At 43.4% G+C, this 19200-nt stretch overlaps 1 protein-coding gene across 1 annotated transcript in view; it reads left to right on the top strand.

The window, feature by feature from the left end:
• ahrra (aryl-hydrocarbon receptor repressor a) overlaps nt 1-13410 on the top strand; it is a 58161-nt gene extending 44751 nt beyond the window's left edge. The window contains exons 5-9 of the mRNA XM_068581935.1: nt 3742-3831; nt 6993-7128; nt 7282-7415; nt 8221-8429; nt 10411-13410. Coding sequence (XP_068438036.1) covers nt 3742-3831; nt 6993-7128; nt 7282-7415; nt 8221-8429; nt 10411-11557 — 1716 coding nt within the window. The 3' untranslated portion in view covers nt 11558-13410. The remainder of the gene's footprint in view (nt 1-3741; nt 3832-6992; nt 7129-7281; nt 7416-8220; nt 8430-10410) is intronic.
• Nucleotides 13411-19200: the final 5790 nt, after the last annotated feature.

Genomic DNA, 19200 nt, shown 5'->3' with positions numbered 1-19200 from the left:
GTTTCTTTTAAATGATACCGGGGCTTAGTCGAACTTGGCTTTGACCAATAGTGCACTCGAAGCATCTTTTGAATATATTTCACATGAAACTCGTCCGATAAGTTTCTCTTGAAGGCCTCCGAGCAGACGGGAGGCCGTACTCAGACACAGACACGTCGGCCCGCTACGTGGGAATTACTTCAGCCTCAGGTCATTGCTACGCACTCAATACCCGAATGGCTATCTGTCGAACAACAAACCACACTGACCATCGGCCAGCAACTGCGTGCGCACACGCACGGGGGCGAGCCGACCCACTGATGCTTCTGTTAACGTGTCGGGTTGTCTCAATGGGGCGGTAAACAAAAGGATAGATTGACCGTGCCGATGTGCCGCCTCCCGTTGCGTGACTCAGCCTGCACCGGGGGCCTCACAGCAAACTGTGCATTAGTTGTTACGGGGACGGGACCCCAAGAGAGGGGCCGGCGGAGATGTTTGTGTGTGTTTGGTTGGGCACGTCTCTGTGTGTGTGAGGATGTGTTCTTGTTGGTGTATGGTATGTTTGTGTGACAGGTTACGTGCTTGTGCATGTTCGTGCATGCATTTGAGGTTGAGTCTCATAACAAAACATAACGTGTATTGTATGTTTTATTGTATATGTTGTTTTAGGAATAGTGTAGTTTATACAATATATATACTATAGAATGTTAATTATTAAAACAGGAGCAAAACTCGCTGATGTTTCCATCCAATAGTTGTGGAGACATTTAAGTCAGAACCAAAAATGTCCGCCGTGTGGTGGCGCAAGAGGAGAAGTCAGGGAATCACCAAAGTCAGTAGGGATCATCCTCTGGGGACGCTACATATCTCTGCCAAGTTTCATGGCAGTTCATGCGGTACTTGCTGTGGTATCTGCCTTCCCCAGAGCCCCATAGCTGCCTGTAATGTGTTTCTTATGCGGGGCTGCGGTCTCACTCATTGGCTGATATCCAACCTTTTTTTCAATGTCAACATCATTCAATTTATCAGACTCCCGTGTTACGCTAACCTTCGTACGTGTGTGGAGGATGTGGCTTCCTGATGGCAGAAGGTCTGCATGTTAGTCATGACCTCATCGTCACTGCTTTCATCTCACTGTGACAGCGAGACAGAAGGAAAAACCAAAGGAGCTCTGTCGAAACAATGAGACACAGCCGTCCCACCACCACCATTACCTCCTTCCCTCCTCTCCCTGGCTTCCAAATCCAGGGAACCAATATTTTATTTTGGGCTCTGCGTGCAAAGCGCCTCTTAAGATTTGTAAGTCAAAGCTTTTAGTTTCCCTGGGGCGGTTATAGGAGCCGGGGGGCGTCGTAGCTGCAGATATGTGGCGGTGCAGGCCAGCAGCAGGTGCCTGTTTCCATTACCTAAAGGCTTTAGCATGCCAGGAAGTGAAGGAAATGTGAATGGAGAAAACACACCTAAACAGTATGCAGCCAATACGAGTATTTCTTTCTTTATTATAACTCTTTTCTTATTTCAAAATAGAGGCATAAAGGTCTCTCTGTTGGCATATAGCTTTTGCTAAATTGTAAATGGCCCCTTCCATCCAATCATAAATGATGAATGTTCCCATAATAGTTTTGGACACGTGAATAAAGGCTCTGTATTTATCTATAATATATTCATATTGGAATGCAAATTATTACAGTAATCAACTGTAAAAAAGAAAAGAAAATAGTGTTTTTGCATGCACATAATCTGCAAGCTCTCAAGTCCAAGGCCTATTTATTGCAGAAAAATTAAAATGTGAAAGACCTTTCAAAAGAAAATGGGTTGCAGGAATTGACTGTGTGACATTTCAAAGACTTGGACGAGGAATGGTGAAAGGTGAACGGGCTAAAAGCAACCCAAATGAACCCAACATGTAAATGTTGGCCTTTTTAAGGCCTTGTTGGACCTCATAAAGGCAACATCACATCCAAGTGTATATTCAGACTGTTTTCATGCGTTAGAATGATCCCACATTGTCCTACGTTCATTTAAAACCCAAATCTTCGATAAAGACAAATCATGCTTCATAAGTGCTGGGTCAGATTCAAAAACAGGAAAGGGCCTGTTTTGCAGAGCAGATATGTATTTGTGCATGCGTTATTTCTCAGTCAAGTGGGAGCATCGTTTTCTTTTGAGTGCTTGCTGCAGAGAGCTCTGTGTCTCTATCTGAGCCCTGCCCCCTCCCCTCCCGCCTCCTGGATGTTATGAACATGTGCCAGTTCAACTTGTCAAACAACATCTGCATCTACACCACCAAGACCCTGAGTCACCCTCCCATCTCTGCCTCCCTCCCTCCCTCCTCATCATATATGCTTTCGACCATATTGTCAGATCCTAGTCCAGGTAGTTTCTCTGCCACAGCGTTGCTTTGTCAGAGTTTGACTCGAATACCTCGTGGACAAGTTGCTCTATCCACACACGGACAGGTATCGCAGTTTATCACGCGCTCGGGATGCAGCGTGAGCTGAGCAGTACTCTGCTCGCTAAGGCAATCAGATCAATGTTAGGAGAAAGTGAGGGAGTGTAAATTTAGAGGCCACGGAGAAATATACTACATAGAACACACACACACACACACACACACACACACACACACACACACACACACACACACACACACAGGGGGAAGACCTGCATAGTCTCGCAGTAAAATAGAGATGACAGACTCTGGCAGCAGCAGTCACGCAAGTCAAGTAGCCTTGCCGTTGTCACGCTATCACAGCTGTGCACAACACACACGCACACTGGAAGACTCTCTTCTACGTTTCCTTCCCTTGTTTTGCCTTTTTTTCCCCCTCTTCTCCACCCCCATCTGTCCTCCCTTCCTCAATTGACTGAAGCCAGTTATGTATTTATTAAAATGTTCTCTTTAATCAATACGTCTCTGCACGCTGTGCTGGCCAAACAAATTATTTGTGTGTGTGTGTGTCTGTGTGTGTGTGTGTGTGCGTGCGTGCGTGTGCGCATGTGTGTAAAGAGGGAACGCAGGCCCGTGTCTGTGTTTGTGTCTGGAGTTTCTCTGCTTTTAATCAACGTGTTTGGTATCACAAATCAAAGCATGTTAACAGTCAAACAGATTTAATTATCAAAGTTTCTGATGAAATACATAAATTTAAAGCGTCATCCTCAAGTTAACTGCTTTAAAAAATAGAATACCATGAAATGAAATCCCGCCAGAAAATATTCTGAAAAGTCTTTTAAAAGCAATATTTTGCATTGCAAATCAGCAAGTTTTACTTGGCACACTCACTTACATATCCATCTGTCTTTCATTCCTGCTCCAGTGTACAGTATTATGAAGTCCTTTGCTCCATTTTTTTTTACTCTTATTTGCTGTTCTGATAATAATTATGGAAAAAATGATATTAATGTGCTATAAAAAAAAAATCTGGCAAGAGTTAAATTCTGGCTGCGCATTGCTTGGAATAAAAAATAAAAACAGTAATAACTGCGACCGCAGTTGGGTCGTAAATAGAAAAAAAAACATTTGACTCGGTTGTGTTTCTGCTCGGTGCAAACATGCCTTCGAAAGCTGTAGCTTTGCGAAGACGGCCCCGATTAAATCCAGTTGTTTGTGTTTGTCAATTATGTATTTGTTGCACTTAAGTTTATTTGCTGCATGAGTTGCCCTGAGTCACTGCTTATTCCTGTCTCTCTCTCTGTGTGTGTGTGTGTGTGTGTGTGTGTGTGTGTGTGTGTGTGTGTGTGTGTGTGTGTGTGTGTGTGTAGTCTCTTACAGGCTTCGCCTTGGTGGTGAGCAGTGATGGGATGGTATTTTATGCCTCTTCGACCATTGTGGACTACCTGGGATTTCATCAGGTGAGTTGAACGTCTTAAAAGAAAAATGTGTGTGTGTGTGTGTGTGTGTGTGTGTGTGTGTGTGTGTGTGTGTGTGTGTGTGTGTGTGTGTGTGTGTGTGTGTGTGTGTGTGTGTGTGTGTGTGTGTGTGTGTGTGTGTGTGTGTGTGTGTGTACAAACCATGTATCGATGTCTTCAACTGCAACATTTCCCTGAAAAAATAGATGTCGTTCGGGCCTCCCTCTGTACTCAGCCGGTCGCATTACGAGCCCAACTTCTCATGTTTTTGACTAATTGTCTGTCGTCCAACGTCTTCCTGCCTGAGGCGGAGGAAACCTGAACCCATGAAACTATTTCAGGAATGCAGACATCTGACAGCAAACACAGCCAGTATGAAAAATGAAAAAAACATGGTTAATATTCATCAATTTCTTGTTGTGGTCTTGTTCTCTGATGAATACACACTTTGAGGTAATACTGATATAATAATCATACAAATATTAATATATTCTATCTATTACTGCTCCCCACAAAGAGATTCTCTGTCCGGACATTACCATGAAGTGGCAAATGGTTGTGTTTTTGTACCGATTAAACGAGACACTACACGTTAATTAGAGAGCTTTTAGAGGCGCTGTTGGTGGATTTGAATTTGTTTCAAGTCTTTATGCTAAGCTAAGCAGCTGCTAGCGTGAAAGTGGTCTTGGTCTTCTCATCTCACCCTCACTCTGTTAGAAAGCAAATCAGCTTATTTACCGAAACAATTTATTTAATAGCTTAGATGCATTATAAAATGATTTCAGAATAAAACAGGTTTTATCATTTTCATTATATTGGAGATTTATATACATTTTTCCAAAAGGCAAGCTCAGAAAGTTCACCATTTCCCTATTTCACCCCTCGACGATGTTTTCTCTCCCATCCATCCTTTTCTACTTTCTTTCCTTTTTCTCGCCAGGGCTAATGAGTCAGTAAAAGTCTCTCTTCCAGTCCGCCTGATAACGGTCTAGAGGGGCGCACTGAACCCACTAAGTCACACACTAAGAGGCCACAGGAAGGTGAAGACCTCAGTTTCACCCTAAGATACGCACCGTGGGTGTCGGTGTGTGTGCGGGCACTGATAAGTCACCAACGGTTTAGCTTCCTTCCTCTCCGGCGGCTATACCCAGCCAGCCATTAATTATGAATGATATCAACACAGGCTCGCCTGTCCTGCGATGCTGAAATCATTTCCCTCCCTCAAAACCATGAATAAAGTGCTTTTCACTGTTAAAATCCCTCGTATGCCCTCATGTCAGTTTACACACACACACACACACACATACATACACAAACACACACACACACACACACTTTGGTGAGGAAATTATTCTGGTACAGCGCTCCCACTTGGCTTACAAGCAGACGGGGGCAGTAACCCAGCGCCATGAAATGCGAACCACAGCGGTCTGAAAGATCCTGCCACAGCGTGTGTCTTTGCGCACATGAGTGTGTGTCTGTGTGTGTGTGTGTGTGTGTGTGTGTGTGTGCAGGGTGGCATGGAAGCCAGTGGAGAACGACAAAGGAAATGAAAACTGTAAAGTGCATCAGATGTGTGCATGCATGTGTAAAAAAGGAAACTGTTCAAGAAATTTAATATAAATAAAAGACTATAAGCTATGCTACGCTAATGAGGCTTTAAGCTAAACGTTAACATCGGTGTGTTGTAACTTTGGAGGAAATGGATAAAGTGACATTTTGAGGTGGTGGTGCTGGATGAAAAAATCCACTTCTGTACAATTTCATGGCAATCCTCCAAGTTTTATCGAGATATTTCAGTAGAGTTTTGCCAACACAACCACACAATGTCCCTTTATTATACATAACAAAGTCTGTAATGTAAGTTCTCAAGAGAGTCAACAAATGCAAAAAACATACTTTACCTGCTCAAAAGTAAGAGCCAAAGCACTTTGTTCGAGGCAGACGATCCCCGTTTGTATGCATCAAATTCAACTCATGTAGTTCTCTGAGAACTACGGGCCAAACTACAAGTGACTTTAAACACAAAATGTTCTTTATAAGAAACCTAAGAGTGAATGTGTTGTTGACAGTCCGTCCTTGCAGTACATAAGATAAATACTCACAGATCACAATGTTATAATTTAGAAACATCTTAGCCTTTCCCACAATTCTCGCAAAGGAGCAATTGGTTGTTTTTTAGTTGCATTGTTTGCCTCGAAGGCCTTGACAGCATGTCAGAGAATTTTGAGCCCACAATTGTAGTCAGAAGGACACTTATCCCTAATATACCACAGGAAAAAAAGGAAAGAGAACGCTTCACTAAGTAGCACCACAAGAAAGCCCCGGAGAAGAGCAGAAAACCTCCACTGGCCTTTGATCCCATTTGTTAGGCTTTGAAGGTCAGCGAAAATATCACTTATTCTCTTTCTTTTCTCTCCCTCTTCTTTTCCTCCGCGATTTTTTACGAGAAACATAAACAATAGTCACTCGATCCGTCTGTCTGCCTGACTGCCGGTAGGGAACCAAAACCGCAGGACGGAGCGCCCGCCGAAGACGAAGGGAACAGATTGTGTTTTCTGAGGCAGGCGATCAAAAACCCTCGCGTGCCACCACGGTGGAAATTATGGAGAGAGAGCAGGGAGGAGGGAAGAGGAGAGGGTTGAACATTTTAGTGAGGAATCTGTCATGGAATGACAGAAAGCAAAGCTATTGCTGGAAAAGAGCGAGAGGCATGACGAGAGTGGGCTGGAACCCGACTTACTGTGTGTGTGTGTGTGTGTGTGTGTGTGTGTGTGTGTGTGTGTGGACAGCAAGCTGGGCTGGACTGCTGTTCAAGAGCCGGTGTCACGCGATGTTTGACAAACACAGCTGCCCTCGCTGGCCCAACAGCGGCCCGAACACTGTTACTGCTCGTGTGTGTGTGTGTGTGTGTGCAAACAGATATCTATCGATATAGTGTGCATGTACTGTATGTTTCCGTAGACTTTGTGTGTATAGTCGGGTTAACATACTCCCTGGGAATCCTGAGGCAGGCGGAGTGTATTAGAGCAGCAATAGCAGGAGTCCCCCATTCTAAACAGCATGCAAGCTCATGTTTCCAAAGGATTTTAGTGGATGACGCAATAAACTGGAAGTGTCCTTTCCTCATAGTGTACTGAATGCCGCTTGATTTTCCCCGGCAGACTGACGTGATGCACCAGAATGTGTTTGACTACATCCACATAGACGACCGCCAGGAGTTCAGACGCCAGCTCCACTGGGCTATGTGTCCTCCGCAGGGGACGTCGGCACACCAGGACCAGCTACCTTCAGGAACCGGTGGGTAGCTCACTGGGAAGGGATGGACCAGTTGCATTGGGATAGACACCTTCTCCTGACTGTGAAACACACATTGTTGGTTTGGCACAAAAATTGCAGTTGAAATGAAATTCTTCTTCTTCACCTCCCGCATCTTCCTCCATTACATTTCAGGTGAGGACTTTGTCGTGAGCAGCCTCTTCCATTCTCCGGAGGCAGGGGGGATTCCTCCTGAGCTCTCCTGCTTTCTCAACAGGTGTTTCATTGCCAGAGTCCGATGCCTCTTGGACAGCACCTCCGGATTCTTGGTGAGTGGTGGGGAAAAAAAACGGCCAGCTAAACTTAACAAGCATTAACGTTTACAGCGAAATATGCAATGAAAGTTAAACCATGGAGCCAATAAGCATATGGGTTTGGACCATTTCATCGGGGTCATTGAAGTTCACTGTCACCAAATCTGCTCTGGTTGCACTGACGTTGCCTGCACAGAAATTGTAGACAGCAGTTTTAATCTGGAAGCCTTTAGAGCCAAGTAGTGAGCAAATACTGGTGAGATTCCTTCCTGATCAGTCAACATAATTGCAGTCACAAAAAAATATTAATGTACTCATTCCGCTAGCCAATAAAAATACCAGAGAATCCTCCTTTCCAGTGAAACCAACGAAAGAGAAATTAGCTTCATTTTTAACATAACTGCCTGCCGCAGAGGCTTAATAGATGGCAGCACGTCTTCGGCCCAGACATCTCAACAAGAACTCATTAAAATCATTTCAACGTCAACTGTACTTTTGAATTCAGTGCGAATCAGCAAACGTTAGCATGTTAACAGGCTGGAAGTTGACCGCTATGCAACCTTAAATGATCTGCTGAATGGGCAAATTATGTGCACTGTTAGCATGGCGATGTTGGCATTTAGCTCAAAGTGTGTGTCTGTGTGTGTGTTTCTTTTATTTGTATTACATAGAGACACAGTGTCCCTACTATATAGTACACTGTGTTTCAAGACAAGTTAACCCTTCATAATGTTTCCTGGAATAAATTAAAAAACAGTTTGAATCCAAATTAAAAAAAGGTGTGTTTAAACCAGTAGATTATTCTTCTCTTCTCTCCCAGACTATTCAGTTCCAGGGTCGGTTGAAGTTCCTCCACGGTCAGAAAAAGAAGACCGCCTCCGGAGCTCTGACGCCTCCCCAGCTGGCTTTATTCTGCATAGGCGTACCGCTTCTACTGCCCTCCATCACGGAGATGAAAATGAAGAACATGTTAATGCGGGGAAAGAATAAGGGAGGAGCGGGAGGGATGATCTCCACGCTGGAGCACGGGTGAGAGCGCTATACAGTTCATGAGCAACATCCTTGACACTTTAACCAAAGTTGGAGCGTTGATGTATTTTCACACTGAGTCTTGGTCTAAAGCCATTGATTGTTTTAATGGGGGTGCTATACTGTAATTAAAGGTCACGCTTTTTAACACAAACTTGATGTCTCGGACACCTTTTGGTCCTTTGATGCATTTTGGCAGCGTGTTACCTCTTCTAGAGATTACACCAGTTTGCCTGATGGGGAAATAGAAGTGAAAGGTCAAACCTATAAACCTTGAAAGGTCATCATAACTGGCCCTTATAATTCACATGGGCCAACATGTTTACTTTGGTAAATATGTGAAATCATACTTAGTGACTGACTTGAGAAATCTACATGAGGAAAAGGTACACAAACATATCCAAACACTCGTAACAGTGTTGGAGTGATGGAAAATAGGCAACGGTGCTTGTGTATTATTCATTTTTTTAAATGTATTTTCAAGATACACCAGTATGCTGCCGAGCAACAGCTTTATGAACACGGACATAAGCCCTTTCCTGGCCCAGCAGGCTCAGACACCAACCGTACGAGTGCTGGAGGCCTTACCTGTGGCCAATTAGGAGCAAATACATGTCCCAGCTTGGATGAGGCCCTCTGCGCTTCATGCATCATTAACAACTTTGGGAGGCGGAGAGGCCAAGAGTTGAGCTGTAGTCAGGGAGCAGAGCCCTCCCACCCCCTCTGCTGTTCATTCATTCTCAGCATCATCCAGGTTTCTTGAGAAAAATACCAATTACTTCTAAGTGCACGGCATGTTGGCTGGTTGGATCATAAGGCTGTGAAGCTCATGGGGTCGGGTCTTGAGAGTTTGGATTTAGAGCACAGTGCCGTGTACAAAATACATGGCAGCTAATTTTAGGGAAAAGTTTTTGGGGGTTAGCTAATATGAACAGCATCTACTCATATAATGCAATGGGAAATACTTGAACATTTGTATATTTACATATGTAATGTTTTTTTAAATAGAAAATGTGTGCTGCCCGAGTCCAAAGAGGTAATACTACTCCGAAGCCTTATCTTATCATTACAGTGTTATGTGATCCAGGAGGACCTTTTCTCAGCAGCCATGTTGACATGTAATTGTAGGGTAAACACAGGTGTTTCTAATTAATTATGACTCTATTACTGTGCATGCTGGCTCACTGGAACGGCTGTGACACACTAAATAGGAGGGCATAATTACTTTGATCAATGACACCTGTGTTTACCCTGCCTTAAAGAAAACTGTGAAAAGCTCCTGTTAAAAGAGAGAAGCAAAGAGAAGCAAAAGATGGTCAGAGTGTTGATTCAAGGAAGAAAGTTAGAAGTATTTCCAAAAAAGTAGTGTCAAAAATGCATTGATGACTTCAGCAAAAGGTCCGGTCACATTGATAAGAAGTGTAGATTTCAAACCTTCTTCTATAATAACCAGTAGACGGCTCGAGAACTGGCCAACATTTACCGACACCAGTGATGGATTTCTAATTGCTAACAAAGTTAATTAGACACTTCATTTAACGTGATTAGAAACATAACTAAACATAACATAAAAGATGTACTGCACTGCCCTGCATATTAACTGGGATTGCGGGACATCATTGCTCGTTGGGCTATGGATGTTGACTCTGGTCTCAATTTTCAGATGAGCTAAATCCTGGAAAAGATGAGTCACTTTTGGAATAATTCTCTGGTGAACTTAAGTGAACCAAACCTAGATATTTGGGCTTTGAGTCACTCATCAATCAGTAGAATAAACAATCAGTTTGTGGACGATCCCATATGGATTTCTGGGTGGATCAATGCGATTTCAAGAGACCACCTCTTCTTGAATGTCCTGAAGGACTACATAAACGTTGTATGATCTACTCTGATTGGTTTGTCATCTTGTTTCGTGACTAATGATCTCCTTCCATCGCTCCCTCCTCCCCACTCCTCTTCATGTTTCTCCTCTCCCTCACAGCGAGCGAGTGGACCACCTCGGGAGGCATTCCTTCGCTGGAGGAATGGGCGACATAGCAGACCCTATCCTCCTCTCCTGTCCCACTCCTGGCTCGACCCAACGGGGCCACCACACCCCCTGGACCCCGCTCTCCAAAGACAACCTCAAGTACCGCCCCGAGGGTTACTACAACCAAGAGGAGCCACTCAACTACTGCAAGTCCACCATGGCTTCCCATAAAGGTGTTAGCTCAGGCCTGGGCTGCGGCTGGCCTCTGCGACCAAACTCCGGCCCCCTCAGAGCGGGCCAGGGTGTCGGCTACATCCCCTCTAACCGCATGAACAAGGCCGGCCAGTATGGGAGGCCGTACCGCCTTTCCCCGAGCTGCCACGGCGGCAGAGGCAGCGAGGTGTTTGTCTCGAAGCTCTATGGGAACGTCCAGATTCCCACAGACCCGGACGCCTACTGCGTGGACCTGGTGAAGAACGAGAACGCCTACGGGGAGTGCTACAATGGCCACCTGATGCCCGAGATGCAGCCCATCAAGGTGGAGAACGACTCGGACTCTGAGAACGGCTGCGATGCCTACGGGCGACCCTGGGCTTGCCGCGACCCGGAGGCCATCGACCGCCGCTACGCCAACGGGGTGTACGACCAGAGCTCAGGCCCCCATCTCAAATCGGAGGCGGATTATTATGATCCGCAGTACTCGCCCTGCCACCGAGGGAAAGCGGGAATCAGCCCACCGTACAACAACGGCAACTATCAGAACTATGCGGTCAACAACGGCGGGAACACAACCGGACGCCTGTTAAAATGTGACAAAGACTTGGGCAATCACAACGACAACAGCCAGTTTAGTCCTCAGAGGCTCTCTCACTCGGACTCTCTATGCAGCAACCAATCTGTCAACCTCATGGACTCGCACGTCTATCCACAGGATCCTCACAAGACCTACATGCACCCGGACTACAACAAGCATGGCACTTATGAGTTCAAAGGTCACGGCCTGGTCCATTCCATCAAGCGGGAGCCCATGGACTCCCCGCCGTGGTCTGAGAACACTCACAACATAAACCAGTCCATGATGGTTGGTCCGAGGAACATTATGCCTTGTGTCATGAGCACGGGGCACCACAAGTCCAGTCCTTACATCTATATGCCATAAGAGTAATTGGTGCAAACACAGTGGATCATTTCTCACACATACAGACACACACACACACCTACACACACTCTCAAACAATCAGTGTGCATTAAAGTACTTTGTATTGCGCCAAATGCACCAGCATTACAAAAGGGTTCCCAGGACGTTAACATTTAAACGACTTTCTTCTTCGATTCGATGAAGAGGTCACAAACAAGGCTCAGGTTCTAGTGTTCGTGTTGTGACAATCAAAAATAATACCTTGAATCCAGTTTATGGATAGACAATTTAGTTTTTAAGGGATACATTTTGTAGTTGGTTCCTAGCACTTTTGGATTTAGTGACAATGAGACAATTTATGTCTAGAGACACAATTTCATTTTTGTTCTATGTGTTGTGTACACCGGGTTTTTGTGGGAGGGAAAAATATTTTTGCTGTAAAAAGAGACTTTTTGTTTTTAAACGTTGTACACAGGAGATGACTTACACCTACTGCTGGTCTTATCGAGGGAGATGGCGCACAGTCAGTGATAACAACTGAAAGGATGATCGGCCTTGATGGTGGTTTTGCATGTTTTAGTGCTTCAACTATAAATCGCCTACCTTTTTTCATTAATACCCCCAGTGATGTTTGAATGGACTCTAGTGATTTCTATGCATTTTAGACTTGTATTAGGTCGACTTTCAGAGACTTGAAACTTAATCAATTGCAGTAAAAAAAAAAGTTAGGTCCCTCCTCATTCATGCAGCTAAAGAAAAGCTGTTTTTTTAATGCATGACACAACACAATTGACTTTGTTTATTTAAATTTGTGTCCTGAATTTGATTTTCCAAGAGCATAGCGTACTAAAAGGTTTCTGCTTGCAAATGCAGAAACCTTTGGAAAACGTTGTAGTAGAAACATGTACAACTTTTGGCCAAAGCTTGAAGTACATTGACGACATCTGTTTATTAATAAACTAGAAGCCGATTACATAAGGCGGCGCATGAAGCTCCACCACGTGTGGTTCAAGCATGTGCTGCTTGGTTCCGAGATAAAACATCACACTTGAATTGCCCTTAAAGTTGCAGGACCTAAGATGAACTTGGACCTAAGAGAGATAGTCTGCACCGCTGAGATGACTATATTCATAACCAGTTGAAAGTTTGTTTGGACGAGGTAGAAGTGTTTGAACTGAAGGAAAAGAAGAAGACCGTCTTTTGTTAATAGGTTTGATGTTGATTATTCTTCAGACATACAAATAATGATTTAATTTATGTCATTTTATGTCAAAGCTAATGTTGTACAGTTTGGATTAGTGTTAATGGCGAGCTCAGCATTTCAACTTGACACAGCCTGACTCACTGCAGATGCGACACATTTCCTTTGAAATGAATATACACTTTTCATGTCGTCGTTTCAGTCCGAAAAGATCCGACTTTTTCCTCACAATCAATGTTTTTGCACAAAATGAATTAAAAAGCACCAAATTGATTCGATGTTAGAGTCTCAGTTCTGTGGAGCTACTGTTGTAGTTTTGAAATTGCACTACTGGGAGTAGTTCAGTTGAAGTTCAGCCTACCCAGACAGGTTTTTGAGTCAACATGCACAACACAGTGTCACTGTTTTGACTTTGTCTTTCCTCTCTATGTGTGCGTGTGTGTGTTCATTTCAATAAATGTTTGATGATTCGTATTTATTGTAAGAGGCAAAAGCGTATAATTTAAAAACTACAGTTTTGAAGGCTTTTCAGTTTCACTAAGGTAAATAAAATGCCTCTTTTTTTTTTCTTGCTATCTTTTTTTAAAATAATTGTTATAAAAGTCATACTTGTCTCATGGAGGAGGTAGCTGCAAGGTAGCGAACACAGTGTACATATGCAATGTCTTCCAATGTTTCTACGTGTTTTTTGCAAATGGGACTTATTAAAAGACTTTTCTTTAATATGTAAACCGGGTGAAGTGTTGTTCTTTTGCCGCTTTGGAGATCAAAAACAAGGCAACCAACGACTGCCATCTTGGTGTGCGAGTAACAGATTAACATTCTGGACTACCGCCAAAAAAACACATCCACAGTATTCAGATTACACATAATTAGTCACTTAGACTGTTTTCACAGACGCGTTGACTTGTCGCAGTATGAAAAGCACAGGTGTAAATAATCAAATGAATGATGGCTTTGATTTCAGGTGTCTGGTGTTGTGCGTGCATGCGCTCCTTTGTGGTATTAGTGACACCTGTGCTTCTCCTGCTATCACAAGTCAAATGTCTGCTGTGAGAAAGGCCTGTGTGAACGATGTGCCGCTGTGGATGACGAGCATACTCGGCTTTTAAGATTCTCAATATTAAAAACAAAGTAAAAAGCGAGCAGCAACAGGACTTTGTGCAAGAAACCGTCCTCGGTGAAATGTTGGTGCGAGTTAATACATGTTCAAAGAACTATTTCCATTGTCATTTTCTTATGAAAACCATGGAGCTCAAATCAAATGTGAAATAATAATGTAAAAACATGGTCACTCTACTCATCTTAATTCTTCTTTCTCTCATTAACGCTCTCCAGAATAAAACATTTGCCTAATTCCACGGTTCAGTTAACAGCCATGTCTCTTTAGCAGCTTTTGAATTTTTCACGTACACCAAATGTGGTCTCATCCTTCAGATTTGTGTCTCTATTAATAATAAATACTCAGCAGAACAGGATACAGCGTATCTCTAGCCACGTTGCCTGTATGATTAATGTGCTGTGAAGTTGGCATGACAGCTCCTTCACACGATCTGAGAAACTCAACACCAGTCTCTCACCACTGTCTAGGACGAGAGCTGGAGCCAGGGGAACGTTGGCATCCACGGAGAGGTGTAGGGCAAGAACCAAAGCAGGGAGCAGGAGGAGGGAGGGATGTAGCCTAAAAGCTGTGGTTTAGTCCTGGTCCAGGCCATTCCCAGCAGAGCCGGACTTCTATCCAACTAGGTAGTTAATTGTGTTCACTTGGCACGAGGTATAAAATAGGCCCGACCATTCACTGCCTACGTTCTGCCGTCATGCTCCCGCTGGACAGAGGAGCAATTAATGTTTCATGTCAAAGTTGTGACAGAGAGAGTCTGGGCTTTAATCATTAACTGCATTAAATACTGTAGATATTGGCTCTGAAAGTCCCCCCAAAAAATCACTTATTAACAATAATGAAAATTAATAATTCAGCTTGAAATACAATTATTTTCCTTTTCTACAGTCTTGCTGGACAACTTTAATCTGATTTGCTAATATTAGATGTGAATTGGTTCAAAGGAAACTTTTATGGTAATTGGTTGCAGATAGGAGACAAAATAGAGGTTTAGAATTAAAGATAATGGTTAGCGACCAATAATTACAACACCGAAACATGGAAACGTATGCATTGATATGAGGAAAAAAACCTGCAATCACACCACATGAATAGCAACTGCCGGCGCAGTGTTCTCTATTTAGCATGCTTGCCATGTACATGACACTAAGACACCAGAAAACAAAATCACAATTCAAACTGTTGGGTCCAAATATATATTACATGTATACACCAGGAGAAATATAAAGTTTAGATACTTTTTGTCATTGAATAGCATGGCCACTTGGCCAGGTGGCGCTACAGAGAGACATTGAATGGAAGAAAGACTCTTTCCCATTGGATTAAACAGTTTTTTGCCGTTTTCTTTTAAGGTTACTTCAAGGCGAAGAGGAGTGGGACATTGAACCAGGGATGTTGCAGTTATGTTGTATGCGCTGTATCCGGGACTCTCTGGAGCCACCTTGTTTAGTTTTCCTCATCCATTGTTTACTACAGCCTGACCTCTGACCTCTACAGAGACATCAGAGCTCAGTACCAGTGGCGCCAGTGACTAAGTTGCCTGCTGCCAAACAGACAAAAAAAAAACAAATTCAGATTTTGTATAATTGTACGTGCAGATCTTATCCGACCATTACCTGCAGTGGGTCCCTCACTGGTTCGCTTTTTTTCAGGATACACGAGGACTGTTAGTGTAGGGACAAGTGTGAGTGTGTTTGTGGCGTGTGTGCAACAGCGTGCATTTGCATGCTGGTATGGAGAATAAGAACCAGATAGCCATGTCACATATTTGTTCGGCAACAGACTACTAATTTTTTTTTTAAGAATAAGGTTATGTTTGAGATTTTGAAAAGGGCTCTGAATAAAGATTTGAGCCGATAGAGTGGAACTCCTGTGGTTAAAATAGCCTCTGCAACAACAATGAAGTCGATGCAATAGCTAAAATTGCACATTACCCTTCAGCCAAACCCACAGAAGTCACTCATGTGCAGGATATTAATAATGGATGTCCTCGTTGGTCTAATGTGAGTGTCAGTGTGTTGGAAGATAATTGCTATTGAGTATTTCTCCATTTAAAACTGCACTTCCCTTCCAGTAAAAGTACACCTAACAAGGTTATTTCCTCTGGTTACCAGTATTTTGTTGATTCACTATAGGCGACAAGTTACACAATGGCCATATGCGTGTCAGCGCTGATGTTTTGTACACCGTACACAGAACAGTACAGAAGAACTGTTCTCTTCCTCTTCGCTAAAAACTTGCTCAAACCAATTAGGATGGTAGTTCCTCCTCCAGGTGCTGTCCTGAGACTGAACACTGTGTTCAGTTTTTCGGGCTTTCACTTGAACAGGAACTTAACATGTATTTCATCTTAACAGTGAGATGCTTTGGGGCCTCCCTCAGCACAAGGTGTGTGCGTGTGTGTGTGTGTGTGTGTGTGTGTGTGTGTCAGGGCTGGTTGTGACGTGGTTTTAATGGACTGAGAAAGTATTCGTTTCTTTGCTTGGTTGCAGTTGGCAAGAAGTGGGGAAATACAGTACAGGAGGAATAGTAAAGGCTAAATGGCGTTGAAATAAAGAAGTTTTTGTTCAAGGAACTGTTTTTTGTTTTGCTCACCAGGCACGCGTGGACACTGAATATTTCAAGCTATAACAGAATGCACACCACAGAAGTTAGATGGAGCTGAACCAGGAAGAAGTGTCAAGCTCTATAACATGAATTACAAATGCAATGGAGCCTCTCTGACATACACACAGTTTTCTTCACACGTGAGTACCGACCAACTCACACGAAACTGTGTGTAGTATCTCTCGCTTACTTTACCCTTTTGTCTCGCTGCAGTGAGACTGATGATGTGACAATAAGAAGGCGGAGGAGATGAGGCTGACTTTAAATGTTTAATATTCATCAGCATGCACGCAACCCTCCATCACGCCATTACGCCATCACGCCATCTGACACTTGTTCTGCCCAGACGGGTGAGAATGACAAAGAAACAGCGACAGGGAGAGTGATAGGTGGAGAGACAAAACCTAAAGGTGAGAAAAGAGAAGTTAGCTTTGGAAAGGAGTGAAAACAATGTAGAGAGCACATCCAATCACGAGAGAGGAGCGACTGCTTAGGGCAACTGTAGTGTAAGCAAAGCATTTGATGCTTGTTGACAGCTGTATCTGTGGGGGGGAAGAGTATGTGTGTGTGTGTGCAGACCAAGACCTATAATCCTATACCATGCAAGGTTGCGTGACCGTTCATACCCCACTCTTTGCTGCTCCACACACCATTTGCCCTAATTGGTCACACACACACACACACACACACACACACACACACACACACACACACACACACACACACACACACACACACACACACTCTTATATAGACAGATGCACCAATGCATACACAGACACAACAATGTCTGCATCTTTTCTCCCCTTCTCCCCCGGCGACAATGTGGAGAATCCTTGAGGGTATATCACAGACACGCATGTGCGTACACTTATGCATGCACATTATCATGCACATATACACACCCTGCTAAGCATATGGAAGACAGTCACGCGATCCCCCGCCTAAAACCCCCACAACCTTGCCACTTCTTGCTTCCAGACTACAATTAGCTAATGAACAATAAACGGCACCTTGCCTCGCTGCTTACTTTCTTTAGCTCTGTCAGAGCCTCTCACGCAGTTGTGTCCCACCTTTTTTTTTTAAAAAAAAAGTCTGATCCATCCCCACAGTCCTGTCGGGTGAACTCAAGCCCCCCTTCGAACAACCCATCAAGTTCCATAACTTTAAATTGAATGTTATTGAACACTATTTAATCTATTTTTCATTTGCACCACTAGCACACTAAAAGTGGATGTTTCAACCATTTACTCGTTACTTTTAGCCATTTATTCTGACAATACACATCTGTAGGAACTTGCTATTTCAGACATATTTAGGGTTTTCCACCATTTTCCCCACACTTTTAGCCAACTATTGAAACTATTTGCTCTACTTTCAACAGTTCAACTTATTTATCGCATTTAGCTCACAATTTAAATTATTTATCGAACCTTTAGCGATTTCAACCGTTTATCCAACTTTTAGCTAACTTTTTGAGCAACTTATCTACTTTTAGCTTTCTATTTCAAACAGATATTCATAACTGTTAACTATTACAATTCTGTATCCATTCTGTTTCACCACCTATACACTACAAAATTCATTTAGCTAACTATTTAAACTGTTTATTGATGACTTTTAGCTATTCATTTGGATCATTATCCAGTATTTAGCTAACCGTTTCTGCCCTGCTACCTTGCTAACTACTTTTCAAGCAGCCTCAATGCCTGTGTGTTCAGGTGTTAAAGCTGATACTGACAAAACACAATACTGTAGAAGGTTTGTAAATGTAAAATATTTCCAACCGGGGAAATGGAGAAGCACAAGCTTTGCTGCTTGGGGGATGGCTGCTCGAGAAACTCAGAGGAAATAGAGTTGAAGAAGAAACAACGTTCATATTTTCAGTCCTGGGGATTTTAAAAATAAACTGCTGAATGTGAGGACGTTCGGTTGGATGCGGTGTTAAAATGAAATGGTTCATGTGCCCGGGGGCGACGAGCCAGTTGAAAGGTTATTGAGTGCAACCTGGTGATTCATGAACTGGATATGCAGGCCGCAGCTGACCGTGAGTCAGACACAAGTGTATGCAACACACAAGGAAGCACGCTCATCCTCTACCACAGATACACCAAGTCCTGTGCAGGAATGTCTCAGGAAAGCCACTAAATCACCCCTCCACCGTGTATCTTACATGCATCCACAAATGCATACTTTATCATTATTAAGCACTCCCTCATTCAATCCCACGGGGCAAGGCCAGCAAACATGATCTGAACCTACAGGACTAGCGAATGCTCTAATAATTCCCGAGTGAGATTAGGGGGAGAGTACAGTGAGATTATGTAGCCACTGCCAGCACTGTCTGTTTTGGGTTTTGTTCATGCTCCAGTTGCCTGATTAATCTGCGAGGGTTACTAGAGGATAGACGACGTCAAAGCTGCCTCTTGTGCTGGCGAATGCTTCTACCTACTGGTCACAACCACACACTGCAACCGAGGAGACCCGTCTTGTTTTAAATCACATCGCATGGCATGAACTTTGAGGCCATGTACAACATCTACATGAGGAAATAGAAGCATATTTACATGACAGTGTATCCGTATCTGGATGTATTGATAATTACCGATCACAGTCTCAGTAGTATTCACAGTAGGGTCATAGTAATATTTTTCTCCAAACTAAGAAAAGGTTCCCTGTTAATTCGACTAACGTGCAGGTACTATTTATCTCAGTCAACTCACAAAAATAACATGA

Source organism: Clinocottus analis, unplaced genomic scaffold (assembly GCF_023055335.1).
Source record: "Clinocottus analis isolate CAN_PGR_092001 unplaced genomic scaffold, fCliAna1.0.p SCAF_18, whole genome shotgun sequence".
NCBI classification, from domain to species: domain Eukaryota; kingdom Metazoa; phylum Chordata; class Actinopteri; order Perciformes; family Cottidae; genus Clinocottus; species Clinocottus analis.
The sequence above is the reverse complement of the archived record's forward strand: the minus strand, read 5'-3'. Positions and strand labels throughout refer to the sequence as shown.